General features: G+C 40.6%; 1 protein-coding gene across 1 annotated transcript in view; it reads left to right on the top strand.

Annotated features, from left to right (window-relative positions):
- The window catches only part of akap13a (A-kinase anchoring protein 13a), a 152,210-nt gene that overhangs the window by 73,117 nt on the left and 58,068 nt on the right, over window positions 1–21,025 (top strand). The window contains exons 10-11 of the mRNA XM_084721804.1: window positions 6,908–6,962; window positions 17,265–17,410. Coding sequence (XP_084577930.1) covers window positions 6,908–6,962; window positions 17,265–17,410 — 201 coding nt within the window. The remainder of the gene's footprint in view (window positions 1–6,907; window positions 6,963–17,264; window positions 17,411–21,025) is intronic.

The following is a 21,025-nucleotide window of genomic DNA, read 5'->3' as shown; positions in this document are numbered from 1 at the left end:
AACACATCATCACTGCACTTACCAAGTACAGTAACTGTGAATAAGCCTCTATACTGACTAAAATAGCACTACAATATATACAAGAGCAAGCAGCAGGCCGGGAAATAATTCATTTCCAAATCTTCTTTTCCTTTGTTGGCCACTTATTTCCTCCTTTAGCACTTTTCTAACATGTTTGTTAACGTTATGGTCACAAATAGTTGTTTCTACTGTAGTAAAAGGGCTACAATCTCTTGATCCCCTCTTGAAGAGTCTTGACCATTTTCCTTATAATAGTGATCTACTCTGATGTTAGTGATTTACTATCTGAAGATCATTCTATTGTACTCTAAGAGTGTTTTCATGTGCTGCCCTTTTCAAGCAAAAAAACTCAGTCGTCTTAAAGTGGACCAATGGAAAAGGTTCTCCTTGTGTTCACATTGTCAGTTCATTTGAAAGAGAACTGTCTTTCTGGTCCACTTCAGCTCTCAGTCCTCTTTCTGTTCACACCATATATAGTAGTTCCTCTGGAGCACAGGCGCATCCATACAGAATACTGTCCAGTTTGTCGTAAAAGTGGCATATGTCTTTCATTCTCTGCTTTTTCTCATGTTTACTTTTGACATAGTTTTCCTTTTCTTTGGCACAGCACTGCAGTGCAGTCCTAATGAAGCCCCTATCTTCCATATAAACTGAAAAGTGGTGGAAAATCTTAGCATTTTTGTGTTACTTTCTTCCATGGACTAAACAACTCCTCATCCACTAGTCTTGATGGCCATGGTTCCATCTTTTTTTTTTATTTGACCATTCCAGTGCAATAGCATTTGATCTGTCTATACCAAGCCTAGAAGGCTGAAATACATTGTCAAAGGGCAACGTGAATCTTAAGCGCTTTTTGTTCACAATGCACAACACAACTTGAAACTGGACTCGAAATGAACTGTACTCAGACCTCTGAGCACAGTGTCAAAAGTATCGAAGTACTGACATTTTTTCAATATCCATGTTTAAAAACAGTATAATACTAACATTTGCTACTATCCAAAGTACCAAAGCTATGAAGAAAATTACTGATACTCATTCAGGACTTCAGTTCAATTCAGTCTTCTATTGTCCTGCCTTAAATTTGGCGTGTATAAAAGTGTTCAGTGACCTTTTCTCTGCCTTTTGTGTGTGGAGGACTTTCTTCTCTAAACTGAGTTCACATGGCGTGTGGATGGCCCTTCAAAAAAATCATTCCAACAACAATCAGGTTATGTTTCAGTTATTAAAAAGACCAGAATCCACCACTCTGAAATGTTCTTTAGCAAAAACACTGTCCCTGTCTGCTCCATGTGTGCATTGCTCAGTATTCTGACTGTGGCCTGTGTGTGAAGGTAAGACAGAATTATTTCAACAAAGCAGGACACCTTCATAATTGTTCTTAAAAAATAAAACTAAATCCAAAACAAACCCTGTGCAGCAGTTGGGTCATTGTCAGACTTTGCTATGCTTTTATCCTGTTCAAGTGTTTGGTAAGTTGAATTCAGTGCACCTCCAAGGTGCAACACAGAAAGAATAGCCTTGCCCTCAGGTCTGCCGCCGGCTGCCCTCAGGGATCAAACCGTGTGTACATACCTGGCTGGAAATAGTCATTCAGTCAGCCATGGCATCTTTCAATGCTGTGGAACCTCTCTGGCTGCCCGGCTGTTTAGAAACAAGGCAGTGGTCCAAGCCCTGCCTTCCCCGGCACACACACACCAGCCTGCCTTTTTATTTTTAAACCAGATGTGTTTTTACTGGGTACAGTTTAGATTCCCCCGACACTACAAATATGCACTGGGCTGTTCAGACTCCAGGCTGCCAGCTTTCAGAGGGGGGATCAGTTCCTCACTCATTGGCTGAATGACTGGTTTGCAGGCCTGCTAACTGGCTGTCATCTTGTGCCTTTTGGATTGTATTGGACAAAATATACTTACCTCCTCACCTCTGCTGATCTCATGTCTAACCCTACTTTTTCCCTCCACAAATAGTGCTTTATACAGGAAAAAGTAGTTTTGCCAGAACTGACCTTTTACCTCCTTATTTATTTCTGATGACAACCAAAAGGTTGAAGGTTAGGTTTCTGTTGATCTCAGTGCACATTTTGCTGGATGACAGAGTCACAAAAATGACTAGAACATCAGTATAAATAATCTTTTTCTGTCTTTTCTGTCTCTGAGGTGGTGACAGGTTGTCATTTAGAGACACATGCTCAAATGTCCTTAAGCAAATTACTGACTTTTGTGGCAGCTTTAGGGTTGCTATGCAACTGGCATCTCTGAACCAAAAGAGTAGTTATGAGTTGAAAGAGGAGATTGATGTTGTGATTGAAACTGGAGAAGTTGTTTTGTCCAGACTGAGCTGTATCGTTTTATTTTACAGTCATATGGTCACAATTTCACCAAATAATATGGACTGTAACCCACTACCAAAATAAAAGAAACACATGCATAGATACACTGATCAGCGGCACATTTAAACCACTGACAGGTACAGTGAATTAGACAGCAAGGTAGTCCTTGAAGTTGATGTGTTGGAAGCAGGAAAAATGGACAAGTGTAACGATCTGAGCCATTTTGACAAGGACCAAATTGTGATGGCTAGAAAAGTGGGTCAGAATCTGTTGCCAGAAGCACCTACAGTGGGTAATGTGATCATCAGAGCTGGACCGTGGAACAATTGGTTGGCCTGGTGCTGACAAAGTCTTGACTTGGCCTCCAAATTTCCCAGATCCCAATCTCATGAAGCATCTGTGGGATGTGCTGGAACAACAAGTCCGGTCCACGGAGGCCCCACCTCGCAACTTACAGGCCTTAAAGGATCTGCTGCTAACGTCTTGGTGCCAGATGCCACAGGACTTATTCAGAGGTCTTGTGAAGTCCATGCCTCAATGGTTCAGAGCGAGGGGGACCTAAATGATATTAGAATAATAAGCAGGAGGTTTTAATGTTGTGGCTGATCGTGTAGAACTTGCATGTCCACTCACTAAGAGATGTATCCACTTCATATTCCATCATTCCTAAGAGTTCAGTTCATTGTATAATCAGTGCCAAAACACACTGAAGCAGTCCTGGTGGCTCAGGGTGTGTAAACAGTCTATTAAAAACACTTAAAGCTGCTGTTTCCTTTGCTTTGGCCTTAATCTGTATTTCATTTAGGATCCTTTGTTTCTGTTTGAAGTTCTGCTGTCACTTCTCAGTTGTAAGGTCAAGCCGTGTAGCCTTTTGTAATTTGTTGCAGCACTGGCAATCATTTAACTTCTGAGCAGAACCTGCGCATGCATTTATGTGTGTGTGTTTGTCTGTCTGTGTATGTGTGTGTGTGTCTGTGTGTACTGGCGCCCTCTGTGACCAGCTAATCTTTCCTCGTCAGCGTGTTTGTTCTCTCTCAGCGGGCTCTGTTTGATATCTGAACACAGCTGTGAGAAAAGCAAAAGCCTGTGTGCGCTCTCTGTGCATGCATCTGTGTGTGTGTGTGTGGGGGGGGATTTTTCTGTGCGCACACGAGACTTGACGAGTGCAAAAAGAAGAAGTGGAGGAGTTTGTGATGTGTGTGCATACATGAAACACTGTTGGCTGATGGTGATGCATGTACACGGTGCCAGTTGGTATGTAAGCGCCTGTCACTGCGTTTGTAGGAATGCAAAAGTGTGTGGTCACAGAGGGTGCTTTGAGACACACACACACACACACACACACACACACACACACACACCACTCCCAGGCCTGGACAACAGAGCTCAGTGTTTCTCTGGGTCTCTGCAGCCTTGTCAGTACTTTGCTCTGGCTTGGTTGTTTAGAAACTGAGCTCAGCCCCTTCACCCCCAAAGCATTCTGGGAGCGTTGACCTTGCTGGTGGGTTGGGGCTCACTCATCCTCCTCTGTCTTATATCTTTGATTTGTTTTTAACCTTATGACTTGTCTCATTGTTGTTTCTGTCTCTGTTCTCCACTTTCTCAGTAACCACAGTGTTTGTACTCCAGTTTACTTTAAATTTCTTCCCCCTTTTTACTTGTAGAAGTTTGTTTTTCTTACATCGTCCTTATAGAGTGTAGGTGGGCAATTTTTACTACTCTGCCATCTGCAGTGAAAACTGTTGGAAGATTTAGAATATAACGACTTTGAAAAGCCGTTGCTGAAAAATGTGGAGCTTAAATTGAATCTTCTGATTTCCTAAAAAATCATTGAAACCTTTAATTATTTATCATGCAGAAACATTTGCTTGTTCAAACCCCTCAAATGTGAGGATACCTTTGGATTTTCTGCCCAGAAAATACAACCAATTTCAAGACCCTGAGCTCTGGAGAAGGGTGAAGGGCATTTTTTCTCATTTTCCCTTTTTTAAACCATGCCATTATTGGTTAATGGAAAAAATAACCACTGGAGCCTCTGCTGGTTGCCAGGCAACCTCATGGTGACAACTGGACCACAGGAAGTCACTGTAGTTCACTACACAATATTTTTTTTTGTCCCAGGACAGCAAAGACATGGCCCACCCTATTCTGCCTCTGATATGGCCAGCCTTGCTCCTCTTACCCGAACCCTACCCTCCTTATGCCTAAATCTAACCAACCCAAATCAACAACTAGTCAATCAGAGTCACAGGTTATGACTTTGCACTCCTGGCGCCCACCACAAAGCCTCCCATAAAACTACAAATTGTCACTTTTATACTTTGGATTTTAAGCATTGATTAAGAAATTAATTATTAATTACTGAGCTGTAGAAGTGCTGATAAGTGGACAGAGACAGATCAGTTCTTTTTTCAGTGTTTTGCAGTCTTTATGCTAAGCTAAGCTAACCAGCTGCTGCCTAAAGCTTCATATTTAATGGACACATGAAAGTGGTATTGATCTTTTTCATCAAACGCTCAACAAGAAAGGGAGTACACAGAAATTAATAAGTAGGAGCCATGTTTTCTCACTCCAGTGCTGTCATACATCAGCCGTTTTGCTCCCTGCTCTGTGATTCAGTGAGAAGACTAAAAATCAAACTCTTCACTTCACACCAGGAGTTGTTGTTTTCATTCAAGTACATCTCAGCATCACAGAAACATTGTTAACTCTTGTAATGAACTGGAGGACTATATATTCCTAGTGATGCTATTAAAGCTACAGGATCCATACCCCTATATACTGTATATTGTAGCGGGAGAGAACATGAAGGGCTTTTCCATTTGAGTCATGCCATGCTGTGTTGATTTGCGTTTTAATTACCAGTTACAATGCACTGAGCTGTGCCAAGTCATGCCTGTGATGGGCCATCTCCGGTGTGGGGCCAAAGCAAGTCCCACCCACCTCCAAGTGGGTTGCATTTGTGTCTTGTGGACTGCAGCCAACCCATGACCACCCCTCTTCTCCCCTTCAAACAAGCGTGCGTTTTGAGACCAGAGAGGAAGAAATTTTTAAAAGTGTCTTTGTGTTCAGCTCTCAGTACTTTTGTAGCTTCTAACTGAGCCTTGGTGGTTTGAAATTTAGCTTCTTACGTGTGTCGCTGTTTGTACTTTCAGGTACCTGCTTTATTTTTCTGTTTCATGTTTGCTTTCAGCTGTATAGGACTTGTGTTAAGTGACTGCTGATGAAAATCCAACATTTCGTGATGTTGCCGCTTCATAATAAAAGCTTTTAAATAACAAAATGACAAGGGACTTTATTCTGAAGAATTTATAGGTAATGAAATGCTTTTCTACTGTTTTACAGCAGCTTGACTGAAGAGAAGCATGCATTATTTAAAAGATACACCTTCAAGCAGGTAGCCCTCTTGTAATGGCAAATCCCTGCTGTGCAGGCTGATGTGCCACATCAGACAGAGTTAAGCCAAGCCAACACACATTCATGGAAAAGGGACTATACAGTATTGGTGTGTGGACTTGACTTGTTGGCCCATGGTGAAGCATCTTCTTTGTTTTGTTGTGGCCTTTGGATTAAGACCCAGTTGATACTACTACTATGTCTGGAGGTTCCTTTGTGCAAGTCTTACACAGCCAAGTTTAAAGAGCCATGCTAAAGCCTGTTGATCTGAGCCAGGCTTAACCTGGGTTTACTGGGTTAAGAGTTCAATGGGGAATATTAAGGAGGGGAAGAAACAAGCCACAGTAGGAAGAAAGAGAGGAACAAACTATTGAGGGCAGACCTTAAACACCTTAAAGGAGGTACCATTTACCCAATTACAGTAGCCTGACCCCCAATAAAAGTTCATGTTTTTAACCAACAGCTGCTTTTGCAATGGTGGTTAATCTGTTTTTTATTAATCTGTTTGTGTGAGGGACTCATTCAAAATCAAAGCTCATCATCTTTATCTGCATGTCGTTGACAGAGTTCATCAAAACACAATGAGCTTCTCTGAGTCTCTGTTAGCTTCACATTCAGAGCCATCAGTCAAATCGGCAGAACTTCGGCCAAACTGTTGAAGCTTTTGTGTTGCCTGCGAAGAGTGGGGTGCCTGTGGCTTTTGTAGCTAAAACCAGCTCACTCATACACATGCTGGCACAGACTCACACACACAGCTGTTGTATAGACATTCAGACCACAGAGGAAGCAGAGCCCCAGCATTGTGTGTTTACAGCCAACCACAGATCTCTGACAGGCAGTGTGCGGGTGTGTGTGTGTGTATATGTGTGTGAGTGTGTTTGAGTTGGTGTCAGTGTGACTGTGAGTTCTGAAGACTGAAAACAGACAAAAGTTAGATCTTTCCAAACAGTTCCTCTAGGAGATGGAGCTGGAGCGTAGCTACTAAAATCCAATGAACGCTCTCAAGTCTGCCGTCATAAAGAGTGTCTTATCGCTGCCTCCCATCCTGTGTACCGAGCAACACTTCCTTACTGCCACGCTGGTCTGCATCATTATTTCTTTGTGGGTGACGATCACATGTTGCTGAGGCTGATTCAGTGTCTTCCTGTTCCTCTGTAGATCCACCGAGACAGAGAGGCGTCGTTCCATCAGCCTTGCAACACTCAACACTCAGGTAAGAGTCATTGTTTAATACCACTGATCATTGACTGGTCAGAAATGGCTTTTTGTGCATGTTTGTGTGGTTCATTGTTTAATTTTGGAGTATTAATGTATATTTGTATAAGCCACACTTATAGGAAGGTGGGTTTCCCATCATGTGTAGAAGTCAGTCATTTATTCGTTAAAGCGTATGCTGTCCTTTGCCCTATGAAGTGATAGTAAATTGATGTTTCGTCTGGTGACTTTTTAAACAGTCTGGTTGCCATGTCACTGACACAAAGCAAAGGCACTTGCATCATTTGAGCCTCAGTATTTGGACAACTGCTTTTTCATGTTGGAATCAATACTGTAAAAACAGCTTAGCAGCCTCTGAATGCCAGTTTTTCCACTCAAAAGAGGAAATTGAGACCATCAGGCATCATTTAGTTGGTCTGAAACACCAGGACTTGGACCAATATGAGATTTTGCACCCAGATACTGGTATTTTTGGATTGAAGTCTCTGATAGTCACTGTTAGTGTTGTTGATTTTTCATATCTTTGATTATTTGGGCCGGTATCATGCCAGAGAATGTCAGATATTCAGTACTTCACCGTGCAGTAAATTTGGGGTTTTGTGCGAAAGGACGTTTTCTTAAACAGTGCATCATGCTCTCAAACACAGACACATACTGTAAACATGATTTGAGTGGTAATTAATGTTAACAGCTAACACTTTTAGGCCTTTTTATGAACTTGCATGTGGTTGGGGGTTGTTGGTGGTAAATGTGCTGATAAATTTGTCACCTGATGCGTGGCAGGACTGAAAATTCACTCAGGTTTGATTACTATGACAGCACTCAGGCATATAGTCGTGTTTGCACTCGTTGGTGATGCTTAGAGACTACTAGCTATAGTTTATAAGAATGCCTCTTTAAATAAAATATGGTAGAACATCTACATGACTAGGGAAGAATTTTGCATGAGACGCTGTATTAGCAAGGCCTTACATTAAGAAGACAGCTGGCTAAAATTGGAGTGTATGCATTAATGAGTTGAAAGTTGTGTGGAGTGTATGGCTGTTAGTGGAGCTGCAGAGCAGTGTTTTGATGAGCAGGAGCCACTTTGCATCTCACAGGAATGAGATGATGTCATCCATATTTCTGCCAGCTGCAGAGGGTGGTGACAGTTGGTGGTTTTCTGGTTGACCCTTTTTGTATTGCAGTTGACCATGCAATGTTGGAGGAAGTGACCCTGTACGTGTGACAGAGCTAATTAACAGAGTGGTTAGAGATGTGTTTTTAGCACAGTCGCAGAGATAGTCACACTTAAGCTAACAATAGATTATTCATAGCTATTAAACATGTCAAGACAACTTGTTGTTACCCCAGTTTAGTTTAAAGGGACAGTTCAAATCAAAAACACATATGTTAACGCTTATCTTTAGTGCTACTTCTCCATCTAGATAGTTTTGATACGAGTTGCCAAGTTTTGGCGATATCAGCCGTAGAGATGCCTGCCTTCTACTGACCTGACCTTTTTCACAGCAGCAATATTGATATGTTGGGTAAACACAGTTGTTACCAAAGATACTAATGAAGTTCCTGTTCCCTAGAGTCTAACAGAGCCTTTCCAGTAAGCCAAAATGCGCAGCAGCAGCACCCTGACTCTGTTTGACCTGAATGGAACAGAACCTTAATTAATATCATTGGTCATGCCTGTGTTTATCCTACTATTTCATGTCAAGCTGGCTGCTGTGAAAAGGTCTAGATAATGGAATTGGCCAACCCTGGTGCTAAAATTACCAAAAAAAAATACATGTGACCTGGACACATGACCCCATTACCCAAGATAATCCAAAGGCCTTGTGAGCAGGTTCATGTATTTCCTCTCTACCAAATTAAACCCACCAGCTGTATCACAAAGTGCAAGGATGCATCTGCTCATGGACTAGAGGCTCATGCTTGTGACAGTGCAGAATGTAAAAACTGATGGTGTCCTCCGCAGCTAAGCTGTAACCTCTCATGCACACATGGTGATTCAGTTGGTGGATGTGTCACAGAAGGAAAAAAAGTTTACAAATGTACTTTTTATATGCTTGTAGCACCACAAGCTGAATGCCATCTAATTTCATTGTTGTCGAGAGAAGGCAGACATCTATACAGGAGACATTTTCAGAACTCAACAACTCACACCGAAACTATCTAAATGGATAGATATCACTACAGGCCAGAGGAAAAATGTGTATTTTTGATTTGGAGGATGAACTGTCCCTTTAGTTTGTTTGGTCTCCATTTTCTTTTTGTAAATGTCTTTCAATGTGTAATAAAACAAAGACTCAACAACCAAGCTTGCAGCTCTTTAAGGCTTTGAGCCTGTTGCTGATGTAAGCGTGCTAATCTGCTTATAGTGAAACTGTCAGCATGCCGATGTTTAACGTGTAATGTGTGTTACCCCTATGCCATCCCAACAGCCACGCTGCTAGTGTGGCTAATAGCATTAGCTCACTTGTCATTGCACCAAACAGTTGACTGTTGCCAGTGCAGCTATGTAGTCTTTCAGTCAGTATGCGAGGAATGATTAAGAAAAAATTGTTATCTGAAAAATTTTAGATGTTGACCTGTATGTGTATACAGTAGATAGCAAGATAAGAAAAAAGGTTTCTTTGACCTCCATGAGATGAGTGTTTCTGCTGAGAGTCTTAATAAAAAAGACCAACAGATCGATGAGCTGGATCAGGCTGAGAACAAACTGCCTTCTATCTGTGCTTGAAAAGAGACGAAACATCAGTCTGTCAGAAAGAGAAAGAGACAAAACAAGGTTTTACTGGACGAGATGAAGAAATACAGAGGGAAAGAAAGGAAATACAAAGATGGAAAGAGAATGATAAGGACAAAAAGACAGGAGTGTCAAACGGAAAGAAAACAAAAGGGTGGGAGAGGGTGCGATTTCCTTTGTAGTGGCAGGGACAGGTCTGCATCATTTCCTCTTTGGTCTCACTCACCCCTCACTAACTCATCCAGCTCCTTCAGCATCTTTGTCTTTTTATTTAGTTACCTTAGCAACAGGAGCCATGGCAGGACACTGATTGACTGGAGGGTAAATCTCTGGTTCACCATTCACAAATACTAACAGAATACAATACAATAACAAAATACAATAAGCCCTAATCAGTCCCTGATTTGCTTAATTTACTTTCCACCATTTTATTAAATGCCTGGATTGTAATTAAAGTATGAAACATAATTATACATCAGTCTGCTGTGCCCCCAGAAATTTCCACAAGAGAGAAAAATGTGGTGTCCAGTCTCAAGTGTCTCAATTCACTGTCTTTGTTTCTTTTGCTGTGGTAGTGAAAAAGGTATTGAATATAGTTCTTTAAATTGATATTGTGTCTAAAATACTTACTATTAAATTTAAAACTTATTAGAATTCTGATATCGTGACAACTCTAAACATAACAAACATAACATCTGCTTTGCATCAGCATGTTAGCAGTGTCATTATGAGCATGTTAGCGTGCTGATATTAGCATTTAGTAGGGCTGTGCCCAACACAGAATTTTGTCAGTTAAATCAGGTTTGACTGTTCAATACAAAGATTCATTTGACAATTTGTTTGTGAAGTTTACAGCCTGCCATTCTGTTGCATTGCTCTATAGTGATGCAGCTTAAAAAACAAGAGCTGAAAATGGCTTCTTTTCACCTTCTCCCACCAGTGCATGCTGTCTTAAGAAATTTCTTTAATAACTGTGCACCAGCTAATATAAATATATATATATATGTGTGTGTGTGTGTGTGTGTGTGTGTGTGTGTGTGTGTGTGTGTGTGTGTGTGTGTGTATATATATATGTATATATATATATATATATAATCCCTCATTCAAATGTTATCTCTGTGAATTTTTGTAAGCTATTTGTTTTATTCTGTTAGGGACACTGACTGACAAAATAAAATACAAAACAAGAAAAGAATAATCTATCAGTGAAAAGGGGTCTGATTTCTGACATGGCTCAACACTCAGAGGACTTCAAATAATGCCAAGTTATATAATAGAATAAAGTTAAGCTCTACATGAGACTTGTTAGTATCAGTAAACCAGATTACTGAGGTAGGAGGTTTGGGGGGTTGACCTTCTTTTGTCAGTGTCAAAGGTCAGTGTAAATTAGTTGACCGAGGAAAATTGACTAACAAAACCAGCCAGGTCAATGTCAGGGTTGAGACCTCAGTGACACTCTGCTCTGCTTGAGGCTTAGAAGTATCAGCCAGTGTTTGGCCATATTATCTGGCCAGTTCCCTCTTGCCTGAATACATGCAGTACACTATATCTGACGAGCTCACAACAAAACAAGCCTCTTCACATGTGTCCAGACCATGCTGTGTATTGTCTGTTGTGCATGATGTACTTGGATCTGCATCCCATAATATAGCTGGTTAATGTATTTTTGAAAGGCCACAGTTTGGTAGCTTGCCTGGCTGCCTGTGGTTTTCTACCCTATGTTGGGGAGTCATGCAGCTGCTTTAAAGTGTTGTTTGTAATGTTGCATGATATTATATTTATCATGGGGGGAGCTGCGTCCTGCTGAGCTTAACTCAATTCACTAACCCTTATTTATGTAGAAGGAGCCACGCTGGGTGTGCCTTGAGTTTAAGGTAAAAAAGAGAAAGCAAAGATACAGGAGTAAATCGTGGTTTTTACATGAGTCAAAGTGAAGGTTTAAATTAAAATTTAGTTAAGTAGTGTACTCTCTAAAACTTACAAAAGGAAGACAAATTTTAATTTCAGTGAAAAATGGGAGGCTTCGTGTCATAATGCAATTAAATATTGTAGATGTTTTGTTTTAACGTTTTTCTAAAGTTTTTGAGTGTTTTGAATAGCTGATTATGATCTGATCCCTTACTTAAAAGGGATAGTTCGTATTATTTGATGTGGGGTTGTATTAGGTACTAACTACAGTAGATGTCTGACAGCATGCCCACAGTTTGGAGAGGCAGAGAGGAGTACCAGCATGGAAGCTACATGATGAACTGCTGTGGACAGGGCCAGCAACAAATGGTATTTTAGCCACTTAAAAAATGTCCACCAAGAAAAAAACTATCAGTTGAAGTGTACGCTTTATTTAGAACATTTTCACCGCTTTATTTGCCATCAGACAGACTTTTCTGATGGGAAGATGCTAATATATAAGCCAAATATTCTTTCTTTCTAAACCAACCAGACTTCATTGATGAAGTCGGTAATTTTACCTTGCAGAACATGGAACTTGCTGGTATACCACTACCTCGATCTATTAGTTTGTTTTTATTATTGTGTGACTTCTATTTTAAAAGCATAGTGATATTAGGCTTTTTTACTGGAGGTTTCCCGTTATAAAAGGCTGTCTGCTGGCAAGGTAAAACAATGAAAATCCTCCTACTTGTACTGAATATAGCATACCTTGAAACTGTTATTGAGTTATTAGGCTAAATACCTTTTGCTGCTGACCTCATCCACAGCAGTTCATCACTTAGCTTCCTGTGTTTGTGTACCAACATAGATCCCCCATTCTGCTTGTCCAGCATGCCAACCACCATCAACTGTAGCTAATACACTGACTATATACTGTGTAAGTATCTCACACAACCCCACTTCAAGTAATCCACACTATCCCTTTAACTTGTTACAACAATGAACAAACAAGCTGCTCTGCTTTGATAGTTATACCAAAAAGGAAAAAGAATTTGGTGCGATGCACTTTGAGTGCTGACCGCACTGTTGTTCAGACCTCAGAGGCTTCACAGCTTTGTAGAGTGACTGACTGGCTCTTGTCACACAAAAATCTTCTATCTGCAAAAAGTCAGCCCAGTTGCACAAATTTAACAAGTCGCGTCCTTAAAGAAAACACAAGACAAGGAAATATAAGGGTGTAAGGAAAAACAAATAAGGTTTTATCTGTGAGTGCAGATAAAATCTGCAGTTAGGGAAAACACTTACGGTAGCCTCAGTGGCGACTTATCTCGACTAACTGTATGAAAGTGTACAGAGAGGAGTGTTTTGAGACAGGGAGGCCCGATGGATACTTTATCTTGTCTGTAATTTCTTACCACATTCACTGCTTCAGACTGGATGATTTGTTTGGATCATATCTGCATCGCAATTTCTTTTCTGCTGCCGCATTCATCGAAGACCACACATGTCTCCTCCTGAGTCCAGCCTGGTGTCCTCCTTCTTTGATTATTCCCCATACATTTGACTGTATTTCAACTGCACTAATAACTGAACAGGAACTGTTTGCATTTAAAGTAATGTTTGATTGATTTTAGTGAAATGTGCCTGTGTTTTTGCGTGACAGTACAAAGTTATATCCCCTGCAACAACTCTATCTGGTGGCATGGCTTTTCATCTATTTTCTGTTGCTTGCTCACTGGCACCAACCAAATCGAGGCCTTTTTTATGTCGTTGCCATGAGTCTCTCTAAATGTGAGCTGATTCACATTCAACCAACAACCTCAACCACCCACTGACTCATCAGAGGGCTTTACACCTGTTCTCTGAGTGTGTGTTGTGTGCATGTGTGTGGTGGTGTCTGTTTGAAACAGAGGGAGGAAGGCAGCTGTCAAAGCTCGCAGTCCCCTGCTAGTTTTGGTGGACAGGTGTGAGGGGGTGGAGTCCGAGAAAAAACTCCCAGCATCCACTTCTGTCACCACCACTTACCACTCCCCCAACGCCCACACACATACTGGCACACATTGCATTTGCATGTGGGGATTCTCCATTCATGATGGGCTCGTGACATTAGAAATAAGAAGTAAAATGTTTATGCATCAATTTCCAAAGCCACCTTGGTCAAGGTTAAACTCTGCGGCAGCACTGAGGGTCAAAGGTCAGTGTAGTTTTCATGTTTGGAGTGTTATCTTGTCCACTTGTGATGATGTTTAGTGGTGATTGTGTATATGACAACCCCCTGTATAAATCCCTTTATGTATCTTTACTATCCAGAGATTTATTCAATTATTATTTGACTGGTAGAAGTGTCACTCCAGCAATCAAACTTGTGACCATTCTACTGCAGACATACTTTTTTTCCTAAGAGCTGTCTGTGCCTGTCATAATTTGGCCTCCCTCTGCTGCTGCATTCTCCACAGTGCTGGATGAAAACATGAAGACTTTAATTTCCCAAGTAAGATTTAAACCGCTGACACCTCTGATTACAAAACCCAGATCCAGTATTGAATATTAGTTAGTTTCTTGGCTCTTTCAAGCTGTATAATTAGAAATTATTGATACTTTATAGTGCCAGTGCTTCAGATCCGTGGAACACTGTTGAGAAGCAAGTTTTCATTTCAATCAGATGCTGATTAGTTCATCCTCTCAGGTTAAGAATGTGATTGCTGTAATTAGTGAAACCAACTGCTCAATATCTGAAAAATATGTGGAAATTTACTGAACTTTGGCTGAAGCAGATTAATACTTGAGAGCTGCTGATTTAGATGTTCTTGATGAGTAGAGAGTGTGTGTGTGTGTGTGTGAGAGAGAGAGAGAGAGAGAGAGAGAGAGAGAGAGAGAGAGAGAGAGAGAGAGAGATGTTCTACTCTACTAGTCGATATTGTGATCCCAAAGACCTTCTTGATTTCTTGGGCTTAGCAGTCTTTTAGTCAAGCCTGTTGAAATGAGTAGATCTGAGAAAGACCCGGCTTGATCAACCCACCTACATTTCCATGCAACTGCATGCTTGCATGTGTGTGTGTGTCAGTGGTAAGCAGTCAATGAGCTGCAGGAAGTCTGTGGCTGTGCCCCCCATTCACTTGTTTGCTATTGCAGTGTAACAGATTCTTGCTAAACTGAAGTCACTGATCACTCCCAATGCAACCCTTTGTCCAATCCAGCAGCCCCTCCTTCCAAACAGCTGACTGCAGTTGAATGTTGAGCCTCATTCCTGGAGTGCCCACTCACTATAATCAGAGATGAACTGCATTTGGTGTCTCCCATTGCTTCTAACCTTTGTATCATTCAGGGTTCACTTCATGGCGTTTGGAGCAGGCAGCCAAAATGTTTACCGCTGTGTGAGAGAGCGCGGGCCAGAGAGACTTTGATGCTGCCGAAAGCAAGGCCAATGTGTGACTGAATGCACACTCGTATACAGAGCTGCCTCTATGCCTGCACATTTCATCCTGTGAAACAGCTCCACCTCAAGTGCCTTATATATATATATATATATAATTGTGACTGTTCAAAATCTGGACATCCATGATGAAATTAGTTTGAAGAAACTTTAAGTGTATTTATGCAATTCCTCTGAATGACATATATACTTAGCATAACAAATAACCAAATATAAACTTGTCTAAGCATTAATGAGTAATGCATTCATGTAGTTATCAGAAAAGTGTATGAACTATCTTTTCTGCATAAGGAAACCAAACCTTTTTGGCTGCGTTCATCATTGTTTCTATGGACACAGTGAATAAACAAGGCTGCACAACCACTTGAAAATTAAATTACTTGACATTTTTCAAGTTCAGTTCTTATTTAAAGAGAGGAAAAATATGCAGGAAACAATAATAATAATAGCAATAATATATAATTATTTGTACAATGTATTAAGGGAAAATAATGAGAGTATAGGTATCACCAGGTAGTTGATTTCCTCTTTGGGCAGAGATGTGTGACAGTGGAACATCATCCATCCATCATCCTTCTTGCGTAGGAGTGTGGACTGATCGGCCACAATGGATAAATGCAAGTTTTCCAAGGGCTGCTTTGACAATCAATATAAAGCCTGGTTTGCTAAGGATTGAGAACAGAAAGCTAGTTCCAAACTTTTTATAAAATAGTCAGCATACAGTGTAACAAACATGTTCACAGTTCGATTTGAAAAGCAATGATTTACATAATCATCTTCTAGATGTCAGTATGGTCTGAAAAATCTACCAAGAAGTGTATAAATTCTGGAAGAGTCTGGAAAAGTATGGACTAGAAAATGTGTAAGAACCCTATAAATTTTATAAAACATTTTCACACAGAATCCAGGTCATTCAGGGATGAACACACACACACACACACACACACACATGCATACAAGGAACTTCCTCTTGCTCATATGAGCGCAGGGAAAATGTTCCTGAGGGATAAAGAGTAACTTCCGCTTCTCTGGGCAGAAATAGACATCAGAAATGATGCAAAATAACAAACTGAGCCAATGATCTCATGCAGTTGTTCTTGGCATCTGGCTAAAGTAAGCCTACTGTTGTACATGTGTACCGTAGTCGGGTGCAGTCTTCCTCTTTTAGTTTGTCCTGGGCTATTATCTGTACATGTCCTTACATGTACAAAACACTGCAGTGCCACAGTGCTGTTGCATAAGAAATGTTGTACAGTGTGCAGACTTTACTTGTTATTCAACGAGGCGGCTTGAAAAAGCGTTTGAAATAGTGTGTTTGAACCCATAAATGGCTCATGGTGGGTTGTTGTTTAATACGTGCTGTGGTTTAAGAACACTGGGACTTGATGAGAAGCAGTGAACTGGGGTCTTAGGCCAAGGGTATGCAGCGAGAGCGATGGTTTAAAGTTGTTTTTGTGTCTTGAGGATATTTAACGTGATTCATTGCTGGCTATGATTCAGGTGGGGAAGTGGTGACTTACTCAAGTGCACATTAATGTGGCTTATGGTTGCAGACACTGGGCTTAAAACTGGCTGCATGATATCTCTGCTACAGATCAAACAACAGTTAACTGAAGTGAAAATTACTTCTACCTTTAAAGCGAATACAAAATACTGCAGCAAGCCTTTGTAAGTCTCTCTTAACATAAGTGTCCAGTTTGCCCCGGGGTGACTAATGGTACACATGTGATGCTGCCGTGAAAGCTGTTTTTCAACGCATCAATACCATTTTCACTTGTCATTTTCACCGAGTGGGATTGTAACTTCAGTTCTGCCCTCAGACCTTTTCAGCACACAAACAGCAGTTGTTTTCAGCACAGGCGGCTTTAGTCAGGACAGTCGGCCATTGATCCACCAGGCTTTTCACACCTTCTCAGATTCCCAGAAGTCTTTTCAATGATTTCTAACAGACCTGCCTATGTTTTAGAGAAGGGAATGAAAACATATTATTTTCGAAACACTTTGTTTTTCAGTTTAACAACAGAACAGCTCTTCTTGAAAAAAAAAATACATGGAATCTGACTTTAATCATCTTGTACCTGAATGTTTTCCTGATTAAACTGTCAAGTTCTCTCCTGGTACCTTCATACTTCTGATAGCTCAGGTTAAGTAAGTTTCTACTTAATATAGCTCTGCTTCTCTGTGTTTTTAACCTGCTGTGTTTCAGTGTTAACACCTTGTGTCATCATGTCTTTCAGGATCCTCACAGTCTTCAGTGTCTCCCAGTTTGCTCAGTCGAACCAGCCGTCCTGCCAGCTGTCCCTCCACAGCCCACAGAAACTCCGGCAGCGACATAGAAAGCTTCCTGAATGCAGAGCCGGGATTTGACAGTGTCTTCAGAAAGGTCAGACTCACTGCTGTCTCTTTGTCATGCGGTCCAACTTTTGAAAATCACTGTTGAGGTTAGAAGTTTTGCTATATGCCTGTATTTAAGATAACCATGAACCAAAATGCACAACAAAGTTAAAGGTGCAGTATAAAACATTCAGCCTCACTAGATGTCAGCAAACAAGTATTTGCTATGTGAAGATATAGTGAAGTGATGGCGCCCGGTTAATAACTTTCTCATATTGCAACTAAACAGTGCACTGAAATGTGTTGCTGAAAACATTTTTAAGTGAGAAATAAACATAGTAACATAATCTTGATCCACATTTGATAAGCGCTGCCTAGATTGACAGTTTCATCTGAGTTTTGTCAGTCACCATAAGAAACCAGAGCCAAAACGGCAGCCGCCTTGTCACAATATTTCTTGTATTACAGCTAAACTTTACACTAAAATATGTTTCTTAAAAGATTTTAGGCAAGAAATAGGTAACACAGTAATATAATCTTGTTCTTGATCTGAGTTTTGTGAGCAATGTGTGTTCAGATGACACGTTTTTTCCCCAAATTTATCATGGAAATGAAGCGTAAATGTACGTTTGTGTTTGCCTTAGATGCTGTTGGTCTACTGTGACCTCTGTAAGAGGTAAATGTCGTTTACAGCTCCTTTAAAGATGAATTTGACTGATAACATGTACTTGTGTATATTTCAATAATATTGTTAATATTGCTGCAACAATCGTGTAGTGAAAATCTGTGTTCAGAATGAATACACTGAAATTGTAACTGCTTTAAAAGAGGGGGGCAGGGTGTGTCATATCCCTGGTGGCAATGTTTTTTTGGGGGGAGGGGGGCACAAATGAATTAGAACAAAAAATATAAAATATAAAAATAAAGCAAAAACTGAAGGAAAGGAGCAACGTATAAAATGGAAAATAACAGAATATTTATATGATTTAGCAGTGAATTCAAGGTTCCACAACTTTTACCAAATTCTGGGCTGGCTTCAATCCCAACATCCAGTTCACTCACGCCGAACAGCAAGATTATACTGTGTGTTTGCCCCTGCAGCTAGTCCTTTGGGGATTATACAGTATATATGAAGTAGCTGTTTTGTCAGCCTGTGCTTGCCTTTTTATTTATCAGCAGCCCGAGGCTGAGATGCCAAACATCTACTAAGCATCTTTTTAAGCCGGCAGCTCTATACTGCTGCTGGAGAAGTGCAAGCTGTGGTCCCTGCTGTCACTCTGCTGATGTTGAAAGTCTGTTTGAAGCCAGGCACCCTTTGGTTAAAGTTGAAATACTTGTATCTCTCAGTTTCTGCAGCGTCGAGCACTTGAAACATGCTCATGGTAATGTGAACCGAATGTCCTTTTTGTTGTAAACAACAATGGAAAAAGTCGGTGCGGAGAATATCAGCTGCCTGGGAGTAGACAGTGCGATGCTGAGGGTTGGGACGTGGTAGATAGACGGGGACGGGCGAAATGTGCCATGACGTCCACAGGCTTTGATTCCACACAAAGACCGCAGCAGCTAAATTCAGCTTCAGTAAGAGAGGATTAATGTCTTCACTGCTCTCTGAAGGGGAATATTCTTTCTTTTGCAAGATACAATACTGTACATTTTCTACAAGCTGTAGAATAATGAGTAGAAAAACTGTTTCATAACTGTGATGTCAAGACATTGATCCTAGTAACTTGTCTGTTGGACATGTGTCAGGGCCATGTGTCCTTGAGCAACACATTGTAAATCTAAATGTTCATGTAATGTAGTGAGATAGGCAGGTATGTAATAATAGATCCTTCTCGAGCTGATGTCATGATGAATTACCGGTGTCAGCTAGAGGCAAACAGGAATCACTGCAGAGTAGTGGGCCACATAACTTAAGCAAAATATCATCTTATTATTTTATTGGCTGCCAGAATCAAAGCAGTAATGGCTCAAATAAGTAATCGCCTACTAGCTGCCAGTCAAAAGAAATGATAAAACAAAAGCTGGAAGATGTGTGCAAGTCAAGAAATGAAATATTCTCATACTTATTGTCTTTATTAAATAGAAGAACGCAACAGATCTCCTTCTGTATTCAAGACGAGCTTTAATTGCCTTGTTGGCACCATAAAACACACTTAATTTAAACTCAACAGACAGAAACAAACTAAAACTCACCAAAACTGTTTTCAGCCTGTCCACTGACAAGGAGCTACTCTGGACTGGTCGAAATAAATCCATAAATCCGAGTTAGATATAAAAGTACACACTGTTTTCCTCTCACTTGGTTCCAGCTCAGCTCCGGCTCAGGGTGATATCTAGAGGGGAACGCCAAGAGAGAATAGCTCTTGAATCATTTTAACCCAAACTATGATCTTTCTCTTACCCTAACCAGGTGTTTTCTGCCCCAAACCCTACCCTAACCACAGCGTTGTCACTATAAAACATAATTACTTTGTGCGGTGTGCAAAATGAAGAAACAATGCATTCAAATCTCGCGAGACTTTCACAAATCTCTGTCTCCCTTTCTGACACGACCCTGGCTCTGTGATGTGCACTGCCCTGCTGAGTGCGTCAGCCAGGCTGGTCCCATTGGTTAATGTGAACTTTTACAAGTTATGCTCGCAGTTCTTGAGAGCGAGTGATCGTAGATATTCAGAGGATCTCATATTTTCTTCAGCCATTTTTAAGAAACAAGCCAACATAACTTGAAAGCTAGTGTTTGCCAGTGTGTTTTGGGAACTGTGGTGCCTTGACCTAAGCTCTCAACACAAAAATATACCATACTGGAAATTGTTAATCATTTTATTGCTTTTATTTTATTTTAGAAAATTACTTCTGACTGCTGCATTGTTTTTGATTTGGAAATGTGCATACATAACTCTCAATTCTTTTGCATGTTTATGTCATGGCTGGCTACTTTTATTTTAACAAGAAGGTAAATAGAAGCATTTACAGTTAAAAGAAAGAAAAGAATTTTATCTGAAAAATTGTATACACATCAGATTGATAATTCAATAAACAACATTGTTTCGGTCACTTTTCTTTGTTGTTTAATATTGTAATAAATATATCATGGTCATTTTTTTTTATCATGACATTATTGTGCCTTGAGTTTTTGGTGTTGTTACAGCCCCACTGCAAGGATATGAGCAGTAACCAAAAGCCTGAAATATAAAATGAAGCTGAATCCTTCTCCAAGCTCTAACTCTGTCATGTGAAACATAAACATACACTGCAGTCACGTGCACTCTGAACATATAGACACACACACACACACACACAAACACATGCGTCCTCTCAGTCCCAGAGGAAGTCATGTCCACAGCATAAAGTAGATCTTTCATTCTTAACAGAAGCAGCTCTATGCTCGGCTCTCACACTGCAGCTGGCAGCACAATAGGCCCAGTTAAACCCCACACCTACAAATTAGCTCTAAATGGACTCTGCCGTACCTGTGTGTGTGTGTGTGTGTGTGTGTGTGTGCACGCAGGAGCTGTTTCCCATCAGACCCAAGCTAGTATTTACCAGAACTATTTGTTTTCATGGCGTTTTTCATTGCTTATATCACAGAGCTGTCAGGTTGGTTAGACTGGTCAAGGACAATACAAGGAGACCCAGCAAAGTTGACATATTTTTGGCCTTC

The sequence above is a fragment of the Lutjanus erythropterus genome, chromosome 1 (assembly GCF_056507025.1).
Source record: "Lutjanus erythropterus isolate fLutEry1 chromosome 1, fLutEry1.hap2, whole genome shotgun sequence".
NCBI classification, from domain to species: Eukaryota; Metazoa; Chordata; class Actinopteri; order Lutjaniformes; family Lutjanidae; genus Lutjanus; species Lutjanus erythropterus.
The sequence above is the reverse complement of the archived record's forward strand: the minus strand, read 5'-3'. Positions and strand labels throughout refer to the sequence as shown.